Source organism: Clavelina lepadiformis, chromosome 6 (assembly GCF_947623445.1).
Source record: "Clavelina lepadiformis chromosome 6, kaClaLepa1.1, whole genome shotgun sequence".
NCBI lineage: Eukaryota > Metazoa > Chordata > Ascidiacea > Aplousobranchia > Clavelinidae > Clavelina > Clavelina lepadiformis.
This window is the reverse complement of record NC_135245.1, coordinates 6,994,804-7,013,113: the sequence shown is the minus strand read 5'-3', so window position 1 is coordinate 7,013,113 and position 18,310 is coordinate 6,994,804. Positions and strand designations below refer to the sequence as shown.

The 18,310-nt window shown below is 36.1% G+C and overlaps 2 protein-coding genes across 4 annotated transcripts; one reads left to right on the top strand and one right to left on the bottom strand.

Annotated features, from left to right (window-relative positions):
- Window positions 1-735: 735 nt before the first annotated feature.
- On the bottom strand, window positions 736-13,312 carry LOC143462582 (Fanconi anemia group M protein-like). 3 transcript variants are annotated; one of them, XM_076960802.1, is made up of 30 exons: window positions 12,403-13,310; window positions 11,946-12,251; window positions 11,611-11,786; window positions 11,421-11,510; window positions 11,175-11,321; window positions 10,916-11,047; window positions 10,650-10,782; window positions 10,419-10,567; window positions 10,170-10,260; window positions 9,825-10,036; window positions 9,420-9,626; window positions 8,989-9,229; window positions 8,690-8,820; window positions 8,490-8,609; window positions 5,995-7,792; window positions 5,314-5,684; window positions 4,952-5,132; window positions 4,756-4,880; window positions 3,706-3,861; window positions 3,267-3,402; window positions 2,921-3,157; window positions 2,744-2,844; window positions 2,572-2,635; window positions 2,216-2,270; window positions 2,033-2,142; window positions 1,696-1,831; window positions 1,485-1,621; window positions 1,271-1,371; window positions 991-1,187; window positions 736-911 (listed from the first exon to the last, which is right to left on the bottom strand). In XM_076960802.1, exons 1-30 carry the CDS (start codon window positions 12,674-12,676, stop codon window positions 806-808), a joined length of 6,420 nt encoding a protein of 2,139 aa, XP_076816917.1. In that variant the 5' UTR covers window positions 12,677-13,310; the 3' UTR covers window positions 736-805. The 3 variants fall into 3 exon arrangements, with proteins under 3 accessions (XP_076816917.1, XP_076816918.1, XP_076816919.1); XM_076960803.1 differs by having other exon boundaries at window positions 2,921-3,127; XM_076960804.1 differs by lacking the exons at window positions 736-911; window positions 991-1,187; window positions 1,271-1,371; ... (1 more) ...; window positions 1,696-1,831; window positions 2,033-2,142 and having other exon boundaries at window positions 2,216-2,332; window positions 12,403-13,312.
- A 2,545-nt stretch (window positions 13,313-15,857) lies between these two features.
- Window positions 15,858-17,051, top strand: LOC143462251 (zinc finger MYM-type protein 1-like). The gene has a single exon (XM_076960331.1). The coding sequence runs from the start codon at window positions 15,858-15,860 to the stop codon at window positions 17,049-17,051; it is 1,194 nt and encodes a 397-aa protein (XP_076816446.1).
- Window positions 17,052-18,310: the final 1,259 nt, after the last annotated feature.

Here is an 18,310-nt window from a genome sequence, read left to right as displayed (position 1 = left end):
TGCCTAATTTTGTTTCTGAACAGTTACTTAGCAGATAAAGGCCTGTCAAACCATTTATGCTGCTGGTAGCCTGGTACTTGCTTATTGGTCAGTTATGTCCAACTGTGTTTTGCGGAGTAGGCTACATTGCCATACGTAAAAACGATGAACTGTTAATTCTAAGGCTCTGTCGTAGCTTTACGTGGGCGTTTTCTTTTTGTCTGGTAATAATTAGCCACGTGATCGTGAGAAGCAGGTGGAGTCTCACGGGAAACCTCGATTATATTCACGTGAGCATTGACGCAACCAGGCTGTGTAAAACCTTACCATGATCACGTGACAATATTTAATCAAGCTGTAGTGAATTCATTGATAACGTCACATTCCGATAAGATATTCAAAATTCAGCCAATTAAAAACCGTTTTATCAGTTGGTGCAACAGATGGTTCGGGACCTGGACACATGGCACAGTTTGAATGATTCTCAGAACTCTACACATGTCACACACTGCTTCTTCACAGCAACAAAGACATGAAGAAGCGCTACATTTGAAACGAATCATATTACGTGGGACAAAATAAATAAATTTTTTGCTTAATTAAATTGTTTGATTAATCCTAATAATAAAGTCTAAAAGGGGGGTATACTTCCAAATTTTCTGACAAAAGCTAGTAAAACTCCAAATCACGAGCTTGAGTTAAAATCGGAAGCTAAATAGACTTTGTCCAAAAATAAAACAAAGTCACACAAATAAAGGCAAGGAAAATGTTTCATTTTAAAAAATGGCATAGAATGAGTTATATAATACAAAACAACCCAATAGTATCACAGTGGTGTCATCTGGACATCAAACTTTTTGCAAAGAAATTTAAGAAGATTTCGAGCGGCCTGTTCAGTCATGGCCGCTTTATTGGATAACTCATCCGCGGAACTATAAAGAAAATAGAGCACATTATTACCTGAGAGGTACAAGGTATATACAAAATGAGAAATTAAAGCATTGCGATTACCTGAACAACACCGCTTTCAAGGACTTAAACGTGCCAGCTAAGTAGCAGGCGCTGATAAAAGTGATACCAGGAATGTTGCTGTAGATGGATATCATCTGTTGGTGTTTTGAAGCTGATTGAACCATCAAACCTTCTATACCATGACCAGCATGATATTCCCTCATAGCTAACGACTGTAGAAGATATGCCGACTGTTCCTAAAATTAGAAACGTGTTCCGGTTACTATGTAGAAAGTATTTTTGTTTTCCCCTCAAACGGCAACCTTAAAATACTGCTCACTTGATCATTTGAATGTAGAACTCTCACGTTTCCATGAGAAATGGACACAAGATTCGAAGTGAAGTTGGCACTGTGTGATGCAGAAGTTTTATTCACCCAACCTAGGACAAAATATAACAACAGAAAAGTCGTACATAGTGATATGAGGTTCTTTCATACATCTAATGAGATATATCCGCTAGTACAGTAGAGCAGCAAATACAAAGTTGGTCACCTTTTTTCACTCGATTTTTTTCCACAATGAGATAAACCTTTCTAAAATATGAGCAGACCTTTTGCATTTGAGCGGCAATATTAATTTTCTTTGAAACCGTTGAAATGTCATCAGTGGTCTTTCTTATAACAGCAGCTCTACACAGGTGTAAAGTATTTATGACAAGCAGCACAAGGAAAGATAGGTAAGCGCGAAAGGTGGAAGTACCTACCTTTTGCTCACAGCAAACGATGAACCACGCAGTGAGGCAACAACAACATTTATGTTGTGTTTGGTTCGAAGCGCTTGAACAAGTTGCACTGAGCCACTGTTCACCTCCCTGCTATCCACCAGTATTAAAAGCTTTTCTGCATACAGAAATGAATTCATATTTTGTTACAGTTAAAAAGCTGAGACGATCAAATGTACAACAGTTTCTTTTATTTGCTTTTCACAACACAAAAAAACTTACAAAAGACTGCAATGCATAAGAATGATTAAAAAATTTGCACTTTTTCTACAGCTGCCCATATAGAAGGGTGAAAAAACGGTTTGCAATATAAACTTACCACTTGGCTTGAATTTAGGTGAATTCGATGAAGTTACAATTGTGTTGTGTGTTGTTGTCTTGTTAAGACCATGGCGTTCAAGATTAGGAGATGATTCCGCAAAGAGCAACCTTGAACATAAAATGCGCTGTAGATATTCAGTCTAGTTATAAGTTCTATATTGCACCATTCTCATTTGCTTACTTTTTATTTATTGCCGGACCAATATCAATGTCTGGTGGAGTAGAGTTATGTTGATCTATATAATACATCACATTTTTGTTTCAAAATACTCTTGGTTTCAATATTTTCCATTGTAATCTAAAGATTTAGCTTTATAATGAGACCATAAATAAGTTAACTACATAAAAATTAATAATTACCTTCAATAATAATATATAAGTATATGCAGTATGAGTAATTAAGTACACACAGTAATATATGGCTATATCAGTATATCTACTATAGATCAATATAGTATGTTAAGTTTAAACCACAACAAGATCAGTTGACAGAGCATACCAAAATCAATTTAAATAATGAAGTAAATGTATTAATACCAGTGTTGTTACTCGGTTGCTGTTTAATGGCAAAATTTTGATGAAGACTGTTCCTCCTTTGACCCTAAATATAATTAACACCGTAAAATGACTATTTATTAACTTTTCTCAAAATTTTGTTTGTTGTCACATGTGATGTCAAATGTTGCAATCTATTTGAGATATCTTGAACCTGTCTTTTCCGAAATTCCAGTTGTTTTTCACGTGACTTTTTCAGCCTTTCCTCCCTTGTCATGCGGAGTGTTGCCGGCAATCTCACTTTCACAGGTGGGACTGCAAGAAAGAAAGGTTTTAGGTGAGAAAAGCAAATTACTTCAACAAAACTGGTAGTGGTTACTAAAAATCACACCCTGCTTGGTCTTCAAGGTCTTTTCTTCACTTTTTATAATTTGTTTGTATTCTTCTTTACTTTGCTTCATCACATCAACACAGTTTTTACACAACCATCCCTTTGATGTGATAACTCCACCACAAATCTCACAAACTTTCCGGGGTGAGGTACCTGGTATGTCATTTGTACTAGTTTCCTGGTTGGATGTTTCCAGAATTTTTTCGACTGGTGAACAAAAGTTGATCACAAGAGCATCTTGGGAACAAAACGTTAAAAACTTTAGAGCATATAAACATAAAATCGATGTTGTAGGTGAAATAATTTTACATGAACTTGGAGATTGTAAACATTTTTACTTTCCCACCCGAGCCATTGGCATCAGTCTCTGTATTGTTTGCATCAGACTCTTCATCACATATTATCCTTCTTCTCTTCTTGCTTTCAGTCGCGCTCTTTCTCACCTTACCAGAGTTGCACTCGTTTATCTGTCGAGATTTGACCTGCAAGATTACAGAAACGGTTTCCGGAGCAAAGTGCATTGTAAATTTATTAACCATGTCGGTTGTGGTAATGAATCCGTAAAAACAATGTTGATGTATGTTTTTAGTTGTATACCCTTATTAACTCTCATAATGGTGATTAAATTTCGTTAAACGGTACAATGTTTGTTTTCAAAAGAAAATGTTTTTAAATTGAAAATTCTGCTTGGATATAATTTGATGCGAGGTTCAGTAGAAAACATAAATTTGTATCACAAATTCTACTGTTCGTTAATTTACATGATTTACAAGAAAATGTATCACCTGCCCCCTAGTCCTTGGTCTAGTTTCTGATTCCTCAAGGTTAAATTCCTGAGTACCGAGCATAGTTATTTCTCCTATTTCTGTGTCATGTTCCTCTTCCTCACCAACCACACAAAAGCTATCTTCTAAATAATCAGACACGTCCTGTTCAGGAACCTGCAAATTAACGCCAGTGATATTTTACAAGTTTCCAATACTGTAACACCAAAATTGTGTTAGCAATGATAACTGTTTCAGACTTCCAGTTAATGTGCTCTTAGTTTCTTTGAAAGGTTGTACTAGAGTAATCATAATGTGATAATGATGTGGTACAGTAGTTCTTTTCTTTATCTGAAGTGGTCGAAATTTTAAAAACTAAGAGCTTTGGTACCACAACCTATTCCAACATGTCTCAAGCCATTATCTATGTATACCATGCAATTATCATGGTTAAATTCTACTACAAACTGCAAAAAAACACAATAATTTCTGCTCAGTAATTTCAAAAAACCACTTAAAAGATAAAAGGCTTGCACGTTTGAATGCCATAAACAATAACTTTGTAATGCCATATATAATCATGATACGACCCGTATGTTGAGGGTCTACGTGATAGTCTTATATGATGACAATTTCAGTGTTTGGAGTGTTGATTCGTTAACCACTCCATTTCGTCCTTGGGAATTAAATAGTTACACCTATTGTATGTTTTGCAAGGATTTGCCAAATTTTCTGTCAAAACAAATCATTTATTATTATAATGTGATTCCAGCTCAGTAAAACGGTTGGCTATTACGAAATGGTCCAAAAGTACATAATAAAAACAAAAAGATTTTTTATTTTTTGCCTGTAACTATTTAAGCTATTTTAAATTTTTAAGCATTTTATATTCGTCATTACTGTCGATCTATTGTAATCGCATGACAAGTGACGGAGCAACCAAAATCAACTGGTCAACTGTCCAGTTGTATGAATTTTTGAATAGACCATGTAACAGGTGGTGTATGTCTGATATGCGAGTAAATACAACAGGCAAGGCAAGAACAACTATTTCTTACATAAATGAAATACCTGTGAGAAAACATCTACATTCCTTCCCACATCATATGCAAGCCTGTAACGTCCAGTAGCTGATTGTTTATTGAAAGGACTTTTAATTGATTGAAGGTACATGGCTTCTTCATTGGGTACTGAATCTAGATACAAGATCATAAAATACAATGTAAAACATACAAAGTGACAAATACTGCCAAACGCTTATTCGTACCATGGTCGTTAACATGTTGTGTAAGCTGAGTGGCATCATTGACGAAAGCGAGCATTTCCTCGTCTGTTACATCGTCATCACATTCTTCATCTGATAAAATTACTGCTCCATCCGTGCTCACTTCAGCCTCATCAAAGATGAAAGGTCGTCTTGATTTTACTTGCTTGTTTGTTTTTGAAGACTTTTGTTAAAAAAAATTAATAATTGTTTGATTTATATCAGTAAAATTCATCACAAAAGCTCTACTTATTTTAAATACAAGAAATTGGCATAATTATTAATAAAAAAGAGAGTACTGTTACAATTTTTGTTAAACTAATTTTATAATGGGCTATAATCCGAGCTAAAATTTAGACACAAACCTTCAAGCTGGTGGTGGATACTGGAACTCTTTTTTCAGCTAAAGATTCATTTTTGCCTGAGAGGAAAACTTTGGGAGTGCTGTGTTTCAGGAAAGCACTTGCACCCATATTGCAATTTAAATCTGTCATTAAACCAGGAGATTCTTTTAATGACTGTATGTGTAGTTTGTTTCCTCTTTTCTTAAAGACAGGGCTGTCAGCAACCAAACTTGTTTGCATTTTAAAGGAATCTTCAATTTCATTATTTGCTTCTTGACCTTGAATATCTCTTTGTGCATGCAGTTTTACACCCGGTGAAGAAATGACCATTCTAGCTCGACGTTTTGTGGCAGCAATAGGCGAATGAATAGAATCACAGTCCGAGGACACATCTGTTATTTATAATATTGAAACTAATTTATGATATTTCAAACACACACAGCTTGTTTGATTAAAACTTTCCAGATACCAGAATAGGAATAATTCATATACCAGTACATAATGGAAGTAAGCTGTCCCTTGCATACCTTTCGTTGTCAATTACTAGTAAAACATCAGTATTTCAGGCAGTTATTAATTTGTTATTTCTTAGAAAGTTTCAAGTAAAACTTTCACATCCTCCACAGAAGCCAATTACATGCACCTCTTGTTAAAAACTTCCCCAGATACTGTCGAATCTATGCTTTGTACAAATTCATTTACCTTTCCAAATGCTTTGCTCTAATCGCCTTCTCTTTAATAAAGGTTTTGTTTGAAAATCAGCAAAATCATCGTCTTCATCTTGAATTAGAGAGCAATCAGCAGGTTCCGAGAAAAGAACTCTTCTCCGTTTAACATGCAATTTGAATTTTTTTTCGCTGTTTGAAAGTTCATTCCCAGACCTAGTAGTGTTGGAAGTAGTGGACGTATCATTTGATTTTTCTCTGTTTGAGGGAGATATGACCTGGGGCTTCACTGAGGCAAAAGGAATATTTGAATTTGCAACATTCGCATTTAACTCAGCAAATATAGTCCTGTTTTCTTTTCTGTTTGTCTGGCTAATGCTAATGCTAATGCTTGCTATTGTATCTTCTGTGGTAGTCAAGATGGGTGGTATGGTGGGTTCATCACAGTTTGCCAGTGCTGATGTTTGCCTAATATGCGTCACTGTAGCATCCTTACTATCGCTACCCTTTATAGCTGTAGGTTTATGTTTATTACATGTGTTGTTGGCTGTGCTGTCATCATTGTTAGACTTGGACTCCATTTTCTTCTCTGCAAGTGGTGTACCACATCCCAGATCAAAGTCAAGATCAAACTCGGGAGCAAACATGTCAGCAGACATATCAAATGGCTCCACGTTTATGGGGCGAGGTGACATTACTGTAGAAATAGCAGGTTCCACTTGTGCAGCATACATATTGCAGTTTGGTTTTATGCTCTTGTCTTCTTTGTTTAAGGACAAGGATTGATGAGCATGAGTTAGCCTAATGGGCAATTCAATATCATCTTTAAATTGTTCTGCTTCATTGTTGGGAATTTCGTCCATGTCAGAAATTGAGAATGATGTAGTTTTATCAAGCTTAGTTTCATCCACCTGTCTGCCACACAAGCCCTCATCTGTTGTTACCGATGCGGAGTTGTTTTCAAAAAAATCTAGTGATTCTTTTTTCGGAATTTTGGTGTCAAGATCTTCTTCACTCTTCAGTTCAATGCTACCCTTTCTAACTTTATCGGTACCTTGTGCATCCCACAATTTGAAACATGTTGGTTTAGCGGTTTTGGTGTTTTTACTATCACTATCATCAGAATAATCGAAAGCTATGGACTCCATCAAAGGAGAGACGGATTTTGGATCTGAATCACTTTCTGATTGGTTCTTGGACGCACAATCAAAGTCAAACTTACTGCCACCTTCGGTTTGAGTTGGTGTCACACACAAAGCAGGGAGGTTTGCAGAAAATGAAGACAATGAATCTTTTTGAAACAAAGTCTTGGCAAAATTTTCGGTATTAGAATTGAAATTTGAGTTATCAAGTTGCAGTTCTAAACATTGCTCATTCTTTTTACTTGTACTGTCACAACTTTTACAGTTATACTTAATTTCCATTTCTTTGCAAATCTGCGATCCATCACCACAAATTCTTTTCTCATCTGTAGTGCTTTTTACGTCTGATTGTTTGAAAGATGGACATGTATTATCATCTTTATGGATAACAACATTTGATGTCATCTCATTCTTTAGTTCATCAGCGTCATCCGTGAGATCAAATGCTGGAAGGTCAATTGAATTATCGCCCACACAGTTAACTTCATCATCAGATATTATGAATAGCTCTTCTTTTTTCCTTTTTTGCGGCTTGAGTTTTTGTTTTTTTTCCAAAGATTTAAGGTATTTAGAAATGCCTGCTTTAACAACTGTGGATTGCTCTGTGTCAACCATAGCTCCAAAAAGTGGAGCGAGGTTTTTTTCAAAAGTTTCCTGATTAGATTGTTTTATCACCTCAGACACCTCTAAAAGCTGTAAAATTACAAAATTTCATTACATTTAACTAAATTGTATCGTTAATTAGTACTTTGCTACAGAATAAAACTACTGTCTTTGACACAGATGTTCAAAAAACTGACAATCCATTAAAGGGCCAGTAATGAAAGCACATTCCACTCAAAAATCTCAAATAAAGTTACACAGGTCTATGAAAACACATATACGTAAAACCTCTATTTCACCGCCATGGCGCTCTATTTTTCAACTCTTGTTTAAAAGTGGCGTTCTATTAGAGGTGACGTTCAATTAGAGGTTGGCGCTTTATTTTACTGCTGCTTATTGTAACGTGATACTGCATTGTTACTACCGGTATGTTGGTTGGTATCTTTTAAATGGCTGCTTTAACTGCTAGATTGTGAAAACTTAATCAATTGTATAATTATCAGTAGAGACCTGCTAATACAATTCCGCCGCTAAAAGTGGTGTTCTATTAGAGGTGGCGTTCAATTAGAGGGAGGCGCTCTATTTTTCTACCCTTCTTTAAAAGTGGCGTTCTATTAGAGGTGACGTTCAAATAGAGGTGGCGGTGAAATAGAGGTTTTACGGTATATCTTTTAAACAAGACTACAAAACAGTAGCCCTTACAAAGAGTAAAATTTTATTGAGCAAGTAAACACCTAAAATCATAAATTACAAAGCATAAATCATGCAGTGTAAGAGTAACACATACCTCTGCAAAAGTTTTTGTCCTTGTTGAGTGTTCAATATATTTAGTTTGTTGCAGCCTTGTTTGCCATGGTAACCATTCATTCAAGGAAAGATTGGTTTGTGAAGCTGTTTGACCCCATTGCTAAAAACAACATTTTCTTGAACTAAACTTATTACAAGTGACAAGCTTTGCAAAACCCCAAAACAAATTATTTCTTGTACATCTTTCTGAAGGTAGAGGCACATGCCGCTGACTGGCAATTTCTTCAGCTGTTTAGACTCTTCTTGTGTCAGTTGTAAGTTCTTACGGTAGTTTTCCATCTGCTGCTTATTGAGAAATGTGGAATCCCATTCTGTCAAAACATTACACAGAAATTTAGTCTAAATATCTTTAACCTAAACACATGTAACTTAAACATTTATATTAATTCGTTCTGTCAGTGTTATACCTTTTATGCTTATGACATTAACTATTGATCCTCATTAATAAGATAATCTTTATCAGTTTAACTTTAACTTACTCTTTTTCAGCATCACTGAAACGTCTTTTGATGTACCCGGAGTCTCCTTTTTAGTTTGTTTTGTCGGTTTCTTCTTTTCATTGTTTGGTTTAGTAGCAACGGTCATAAACATTTTGTGGCACTGCGGCATCAACCCTCTTGGTATCATCGCTGGGTTGTGAGGATAATAGTGCAGTGTTTTTCCTGCCCCCAAAATTGCCTTGTGAATACTGCGACGACTTGCTAAACTGGAGTTGTAATCCTTGAATATGAATAATGCAGAAAAATAGGTTAAACAACACAGAAAAAATGATCTATTAACTGACTAAACAAAGGTCAAAACATTTTAATAAAAAACTATTTTATCTAAGCTTTTAGAATAAATTAGAAGGTGTAACTTCATGCATGAGAAAAATTTACAAGCAAACAGTTAAACATTTTCAATTACATACCCTCTCTTCTTTTCCTTCAGTAACTAACATCACAATTTTTCCTTTCCTTTTCCTTCCAGTTCTTCCCATTCTCTGCACAAGACGGATGGGACTCTTGTGGGAGTCAAAGCAAATGATCAGATCAACATCTCCAATATCAAGTCCTTCCTCACCCACACAAGTTGACACAAGTGTATTGTAATCACCTGAACGAAATTTGCTCACTACCTGAATAAGTAAAGTGAAACTTTAACTTAAAAATTTATTTTTACTTTTTACAAAGTGAAATAAAACACAGTGAAACCACAAATAAGTGTTGTAAGGCAACCTGATCAAAGTTAAAAGCAATCATATCAAGGTTAATGCAAAGTCCAAAGTAAAATAAGGCATCATTTCTTAAATTTAGCATAACAATAAAACATGCACCATGAGTTGATCCTTTTGTGTAAACCGTCTATTGCATTTTGTTCCCGATTTTGCATCGTCTTTGGGGTTAGTAGAAGGGGCATGACCAACAAATTGCATTGGCCGAACCAATGGGCGATGCATTTGAAGAAGTTCGGTGATTTCCCGAACAGTATCACGATATTGACAAAATACCATGACACGTGTTTCAATGCCTGTCCCTTGTTCAGATGCTATGCAAAATACAGTCAAGTTCAGCAATATATTATAAAAAGTTTGAATAATGTCCCGTAGTTAACTAATGACCTACATTGTATAGAAACCTCAATTTTATTTATTTTTACAACTGACAAAGTCAATATTAACCCGTTCGAGCCTTCTGGAAATGATTCAAAACAACTTCTTCTAATTTCTGCATCTTTGGATGGCTGTAGACATAAGGCCTAGCAACAACATCCTGCGTAAAATAAGTCAGATTTTAGAAACAAATTGCTCAGCTAATAATAATACTAAACATTTCTACAGCACTTAATACCCGCTCAAAAGCGCTTCACAGAAAACAGCTAACATTGAGTGCCAACACCAAACAGAGCAGTTTAAGGCAACAATACTTACAGAATGTGCTTTCTTGGAGTACTGGGTGCCAGCAGTTTGGGTGAGCAAAACAACAGAACCAGGAGATGATCCAAATAAGTCAATTAGCTCATTGTAAATTTCTCTGAAAGATTCATTTGCGTGCAAGGAGGTTTTGGCCCTCACATTTCCTAACAGTAACAAATTTACCTTAATTACTAATGCTAAAAAGATTTGATAACAAAGCTGTTGTGAAGATATTACAAATCAAACCTTTTTCCCCTTCCATTAATCCTTTGAGAAATATAAAAAATGATTTTAGGCCATGTTGTACCAGTAATTCCAGACCATGATAAAGACTTATCAAAATGGCAAATGTACCTTCAACTGTGCCCATAGTATTCCTCTGTAAAAGATATTTTTTAAAGCTGTATGCATGTTGCATATCGAATTCAAAGATACTACACAGACTATAAATTTATTAAAATATAATTCAATTTTAGAAATTCATAGAAACGTTTTTGGATATGTATCCTTACTGATAGACCAGTTGGAGGATCTTTTCGATACTGATCACGGGCCATTAGCAGTGCATACTTTGAAAAATAAGCAGCGTCTTTATTGAAGATCACTTTATTATTCACTAAACAATTGATAAACATCTGAATAACCTGCAAAATAAAAGGGCAATCAAAGCACGATTACAGAGAAGTGATAAGGACACCATAAATGGATGAATACTTGTATTAGTTGATATCAGTATAGTATCAGTATATAATTTCTCATACAAGCACTCACACTTAGATACTTTTCTTTCATTTTTAGGATTTTATCAGTAAGTTTCACTACAAATTTCTCAATGTTTCTGCTATGAGTATATTGCTGAATGTCAACTGCCTCTTCTGAACGAAGTTCGATGTGTGATATCAGCAAGTTGGTAATAACCTATTACAAAAAAAACAGATTATGTATTTCTGATATAAAGAATTCCATGAAGGTGAGAAGATACATTACACTTGAAAAACAACCCAGCATATTATAAACCTGTTGCACTGTTTTCAAATCACTTCCTGGTGTAGCGCTAAGGGCAAGAACCCGAAAATCACGTGTATGTGCCAAAAGCTGCTGAACAACCTGAAGGTACACAATTTTAAACGCAAACGTAAGTAAACATGCAGATGAAAAACAAAATCGTTTAAACCTTAAAGCTTATGACATTAAATTGTCAACTAACTTGACAGTAGGCATGATTGCCAAGAGCCTTATGTGCTTCATCAACTACGAGGCATTTAATTTCAGTTGCAGGACAAACACCCCTAGTCAGGTCATTGTTAATGACTTGTGGAGTTACGAAAAATACACGTTTTGAATTCCATAGCTCAGAACGACGATTGGATGCCATGGTTGCTCCTATTTAAAATGTAACAAACATTATAACCTTGAAAGAAAGGTAAAAAATACAGTTACAAGCAATGTTAAGTTTGATGCCATAAATCACTATATCAAAATTCATGCAGAAATTCTACGAATCAAACAATTGTTTGAAAAAATGACTAAACATTGAAATACCTGTGATTTGTGTCTGATCCTCCATAGGTATCCCCATAATATTGTAGCATGCGTCGATTTGTTGGGCAACCAGTGGTTTTGTTGGGGCCATGAAAACAACTTTACCTTGTGGATACCATCGATAAAAATTATACATTACAACAGCAGCAATAAAGGTTTTACCTAATCCAGTTGGCAGAGCAACCAAGGTGTTTTTAAATAAGGCTGTTTTAACAATGAAATACTGATACTCTCTAACGGGGTAATTTGTTGGATAAATCCATAAGTTCCCAGAAAACTTATCAAATCCAGGTATATCTTCAATAACTGCAACATAAATATCACAATGAAAACATAATACTTTTTGGATGCACACAGGATTCAGTTTAGTTGCTCTTATGAAATCAATTTTAGCAAATTACTGGAATTTACCACTAACTTCATTTCATATTTCATCACTAGCTCATAGCACCATTACCAGTTGAGGAAGGTTTCTGCCTATCATTCAATGTTCGTTCCAAGGCAACAGTAGCACTTAACAAATCTTCATCACCAATTTCATCTTCAGAAATGTTAATTACATCAAGACACTGTTGGTTCCTTTTGCTTTGCTGTGGCTTAGCATTAAAGTTTGATGAGGCAGGAAATGGCCCACAGATATTTTTTTTCTCCAATTTTGGGTTTTCAGGATCTTTTTTCTTCCATGACTCAAATAAAGTCTTCTGTGTCTTTCTCAATAGAGGCTTCGGCATTTTAGCAGAGTGTTGTGGTCAATACATTACTCAATTGAATACATTATATCTAAATGCAACTTTTGACCAAGGTTTACTGTTGATTTTGAACAAATAGCCATTAGAACAAGAACTACACCAGCCTCAACAACCTGGTTTGTGAATAGTAAAACTGAAACATCAAAACACTGCAAACAGTAACATTCGACATTTACCACTCTGAATTATGTGGATATTGAGTAGTATCTACCATCACCATGGCCATGGTCATATGCTATTGTGTAGACCAGTGGTTCTTAACCTTTCATGGTCCATGGCCTCCTTACAGTGACCCTCAAAATCCGTGGCCCCTTGTTCATCAATAAAAAATGTAGATTGTTGATTGCAAAACACATTTTATTTCACTACTGCATGTGCAGTAGCCTTCGCGTCGCTAATTTTGCACAGCAACTCCAAAAACTCGAGAAACTTGTGTACAGCTTTGCTTCATCTTCCCCTACTATTACACTATAGTCCACTAGTGAAGCGTCTGCTCCTGGTCCCCGGTTGAGAAACCCTGGTCTAGACTGTAAACAAAAAAAATCTGGTAAACAAGAATGACTTCTCACTCTTCAATTGGCTGAGGATGATAATTTTTTCATCATAAAATTTCATCATAGTATTGATTATGAGAGGGTTGACTTTACTTGTTGTTATGCCCAAAGGCTAACTTTATTTATTGAACGAGTGAGAGCTGACCTTTGCTTGTCATATAAATTAGTGCTATTTAGTCTTTCTTCTATTAAACCTTTTCCTTTAATATTCCCTGTTTCTAGCTGCTAACTTGTTCCTCCAATAAAATGCTTAGCACTAATAATTTAAAACCATTTTTAACCCAATTATTTTGGAGAAAACTAAATTCTTGCTCTCTTTTTCACCTGCTATGCATTCCCAAGGACAAAATAAACTTTTTTAAATATATATGACAGAAGGGCACAATATCATGCCCATACACAGAACATTTACCAATATCTTCGGATTGCCTCAACGGATTTTCACTTGACAACATGAAAAATTGTTTTTTGGCGAGGAGTCTGTTGCACCAATATTCAGGGCCATGAAGAATACACCTTTTCTGGGGGAATGATTTTTAATAATTTTGTTAATTGTTTTAAGTAAAATTTTGGGCAAAAAGATTTCTTCTTGGGAAGTTACTACCTTAAGAGGCGGTTTTCGCTGTTTTGATCTAGTATTCCCTACCAATTCAGGATTCTCTCAAATATCTTCATGGAGTGCAACAAAGAGTCAGATTGGTTTGTGTATAGTAGTGCACATTTCTGGGTCCCCCTTGTTCTTGTAAGCATTGTAACTAAGCATTTGGAGCATGTTTAAGGGCGTCAGCCAACAAGTGCTAAAGTGAGTTAGTAAGAGGTTATTTTCGTTTCGTAGTTTTGCAAAACTCTGCAAAGATATGATATTATTGAGTCATCAAGCTTTTGCAGTATTCATTTTGCTAAATGCTTGTAAAACTTCTGCACTAAATTCGTTATTTGAGGTTAGAAAAATTTCCGTTTGGAATCTAGAATACAGTGTGTATACATCAAAAATACTGAACTATGGCCTACAAGCCATCAAGCAGACAAGTATAGGCTACAGTTTAAACTGACAGACTACAGGACTAGCCTAAGCTACTCTATTGTAACTAACAGCAACCTGAGCTGTTTTCCTAGGCTTTTACGAGTATATACAGTAAACATTGGCGAGTTTGGAATAGCTAAAAGTAAATCATATAGACCTAAAACATCATGCTGTCATGAATGCTAATTCAGTCTAATTCTGGATTTACTCGCGGGGATTTTTTGTAAATACAGTACACCAAATTGGAACAATAGACACCATATATTTTAATAAATGTGAAACAAGATACTAAAGGTGTCTTTGCACAGTGGCGTAGCAGCCACTTGGCGGTTCTGGCTCTGCGCCAGGGGCGGCAGGCTGCAAGGGGGCGGCAAAATGAGGCTGCACAGTGCACACAGCACGAGAATTTAAAAAAATGGAGCGGTAAACAAGCTAATTTGTTACGATTTGGTCCCGCAGACCAAGAAAACTGTGGAAGGTGAGCCAGTCCTGGGCATTTAAACGTTTAATTGTAAACTTTTAAGTTGTTATTGATTGTAAACGTTTAAATGACAGGTTGTGGTTAAATTTATACAAGTGTTAATTTAGACTCGAAAATGAAACGTGTCAAAGAAAGTGGAGCTTTTTTTAAAAAGAAGAAGAAAGCAAGAGAAGCAGAATTAAAAAAGCACAAGGGAGCTATGCTAAAATTTGTAACCTCTTCTGGTTCAAATGTTTCTTTAACATTACCAGAGAACGATTGAAATGAAAACCCAGACAATAACGCTGAGCTCCAGAGAGATACTGAAAAGATCAGCTTATCAGCAGAAACGCAAGAAACAGGGTCTATCAAAAGTAATACCAATGAAATCAATTATGCATTGCCAGTATTGGATGGAGACGAAGGTGAAAATAACGACGAAGCAGTTGCAGTAGTCAACAATTTGCCCAATGATGTGGCCTCTTGGCCTGAAGTTATAGATCACCATTTGAGAGTTGAGCTAGTCAAAGGAGGACCAGAAAAGTATCAAAACAAGGATGGCCCATTTGCTTCCAGCAGCAGAATAATTAAAGTTGGAGATAGCACTAAGCTTGAACGAAGAAGTGTTTCCAAAGAATGGTTCTATAAAATACTCAAAAACGGTGACAGAATTTTGAGAAGTTGGTTATTATATTCGAAAAAGGAATCGGGATTGTATTGTTATTGTTGTAAGTTGTTCCATTTTACTGGCTATGCTTTATTTATCACAAAATGTTTCAATAATTTTTGGCATTTAAATTCACGCATATTTGAGCATGTGAATTCCGAAATCCACAAAGAATGCATGGAAAAATGGAAAGAGCTTGCAATGAGACTACAATTGCAACAAACAATTGACAACAACATGCAGAAACATATGGATGAAGAGCGAAAAAAGTGGAAAGCAATTTTAGAAAGCGTTGTTGATGTCATATTATTTCTAAGTAAGCAAAACCTTCCTTTTCGAGGACATCGTGAAGCTTTTGAATCCAACAACCAAGGGAATTTTTAGAGACCGTGAAGCTTCTGGCAAAATATAGTCCCGTACTCAGCAAACACCTGTCTGATATTCGCATTTCTAAGAAGATGACAACTACTTATCTTTCTCCCACTATTCAAAATGAGCTTATTTTGCTTCTCAGTAAAAAAGTCAAAAACATCGTTCTTGAAGAGGTGCGCGAAGCTAAATATTTTGCGATTATGTGCGACAGTACTCCGGACATATCACATACTGATCAAATGACTCTTATAGTCAGATATGTAACAATCAAAAACAGTATTGCCCAACTGAAGGAATCGTTTTTGAATTTCTTTCCGTTGAGCAGAAAAACGGCAGCTGAAATTTCTCAATCTATTCTAGATGAACTTGAACTAAACAACTTAGATGTGATGAGGTGTAGGGGACAAGGCTACGACAACGCATCTACTATGTCGGGAATTCATACTGGAGTTCAGCAAAAAATCAAAAACATAAATCCAAAAGCACTATTCGTACCGTGTGGAAATCACACACTGAATCTTGCAGGTGTTCATGCCGTCGGATCGTCGCAATTAAGCGACAGATTTTTCGCTGTTTTAGAAAGATTATATGTTTTTTTTGCTGCCTCTACTCATAGATGGGATGTCCTTCTAAAGCATGCGCCAATCGCTCTGAAGCGAGTGATTGATACGCGATGGAGCGCACATCACGCTGCTGTAAAGGCCCTTCACGCAGGTTTTGATGAGATTATGGATGCTCTAGAGCAACTATGTAATCCAAACGAAAATCTTAATACACGAGGTGACGCTCATAGTATTCTAGAAGCGATTCAGAATTTTTCTTTCTTTTCCTTCTTATGTTTTTGGAAAGTAATCCTGCGAGAATATCATGATACTCAAACTTACTTGCAGCAAAAAGGATTGCTGTTAGCGCAATGCTCTAACAAGATGAAAGCGTTTGTCAACTTTTTAGTGGAAGAACGAGATAATCTGGTTAAAGGTTCTGTGGATGCAGCGATCAAAAAATGCACAGAGCTAGAGATTCCAGTTGAAGATCGGAGAGTTCGCAGAAAAAAGGGAATGCCTGGCGAACACGCAGAAGATGCTGGCCTTAGTGTTGTTGGAGAAGTAAGACGATGCATGTTTCAAGCATTGGACAGATTTAAACTTGAAGCTGAAACTAGGTTTACTGGCATACACCACTTGAATGATATGTTTGGATTTTTGAATCCTCACGCGCTGCTGCAAAGCGAAAGTCACAATGGATTCACCAACGCTTTTAAAAACACTTATGACGACTAGGTGGACTTTTTGGAGTTAGCTGTGGAAATTGACAGATTTAAGAGGCTGGTGCGAAGCAGTGAAACCACGTTTGATCGTAATGCAACAGCGTTTGATGTTTTACAGTGGTTAGCTAAATCACACCTACTTGATTCGACACCATATTTATGCTTGTGTCTGAAACTTTATCTTACCATTGGTGTTTCAATTGCGAGCTGTGAGAGGAGTTTCTCAAAGCTCAAAATGAAGAGGAGTGTGAAAATGAAAATGAAGAGGAGTTTCTCAAAGCTCAAAGACTTTGCATAAAGAAATATTTTGTACTGCTGGATTATTTGTTGGTGAGCGCTAGTACAAAGTGTGTTGTGTCGCTAAAGCAAACTCCAAAAGTAGTAAAACTTTGAAATTATCAGGACAATTTTTTTTGTTAACCAGCTATCTTTTATGCGCTGGCACCAACCACATGGCAAGAATGGTGTATATAGTACCGCTTTGCGCCATTATCATAACCGCCACTTGCACAGTTAGATTTAGGTTTTATTCTCACAATGAGTGGGTTTAATTTTGAAATTCTGTGGGTTGTGTTTTGAAATTCGGAATTTTTAGCGTCGCCGATTGTTTGTTGCCGCAAGAATGAGGCAAGTTTCGTTTGGTGCAGATCACCAGATACAGTAGAGAGGAGGAAGGGAGAGCGGACACCTTCAAATAACCTTTTCTGTAAAAAACATTTTCCAAACGTCTATATATATATATATAAAGCTTAGCATGCTGCAGAATAAAAAAATTGATGTACTCAAAGGTAGGATTTGGTGTTATGTTCTTATACATTCTACTTTCTTTAGCCTACATTAAATACTTGAGCAATGAGCATGGTAGTTTAGACATACATTAAGCATTTATGCCAGCTTGAATCTGAAAATTGCTGTCAGAATGTATCTGAAAATTGCTGTTATAAACTAACCTGATTTCAAAAAGTTTATATGTGTATAATTAGAATAGGCCTATAATGTACAAGACTTGTGCATTCCTGACTCAGATGCGCTACCAACGATAGCCTAAGCAGGGTAGAACCAACTATCTTGTACCGACATCGGCCGATTTCGCTCAATCGTTCACAAATGAGAAATGGCGCACTCAGCGGTTTGTGTGGCCTATATGACGCGGAAGAGCAAACCGCAGATCAAGTGATAATCCCTCCATTTAACATGCCCCACGCGAAGAGAATGGCCAGTGTATTTTGAATCACAATACGAACCAGTGGATGCTAGAAACCTGTCCCAACC

Excerpts from the sequence above, each read along its gene's own strand:
- LOC143462582 (XM_076960802.1), bottom strand. The coding sequence starts at position 12,676 with ATGCCGAAGCCTCTATTGAGAAAGACACAGAAGACTTTATTTGAGTCA. Across the intron at positions 3,403-3,705 it reads GACCAAGGACTAGGGGGCAG|GTCAAATCTCGACAGATAAA; the intron begins GTGATACATTTT and ends GTAATCTTGCAG. Across the intron at positions 1,832-2,032 it reads ACCTAAATTCAAGCCAAGTG|AAAAGCTTTTAATACTGGTG; the intron begins GTAAGTTTATAT and ends TTCTGTATGCAG.
- LOC143462251 (XM_076960331.1), top strand. The coding sequence starts at position 15,858 with ATGACAACTACTTATCTTTCTCCCACTATTCAAAATGAGCTTATTTTG.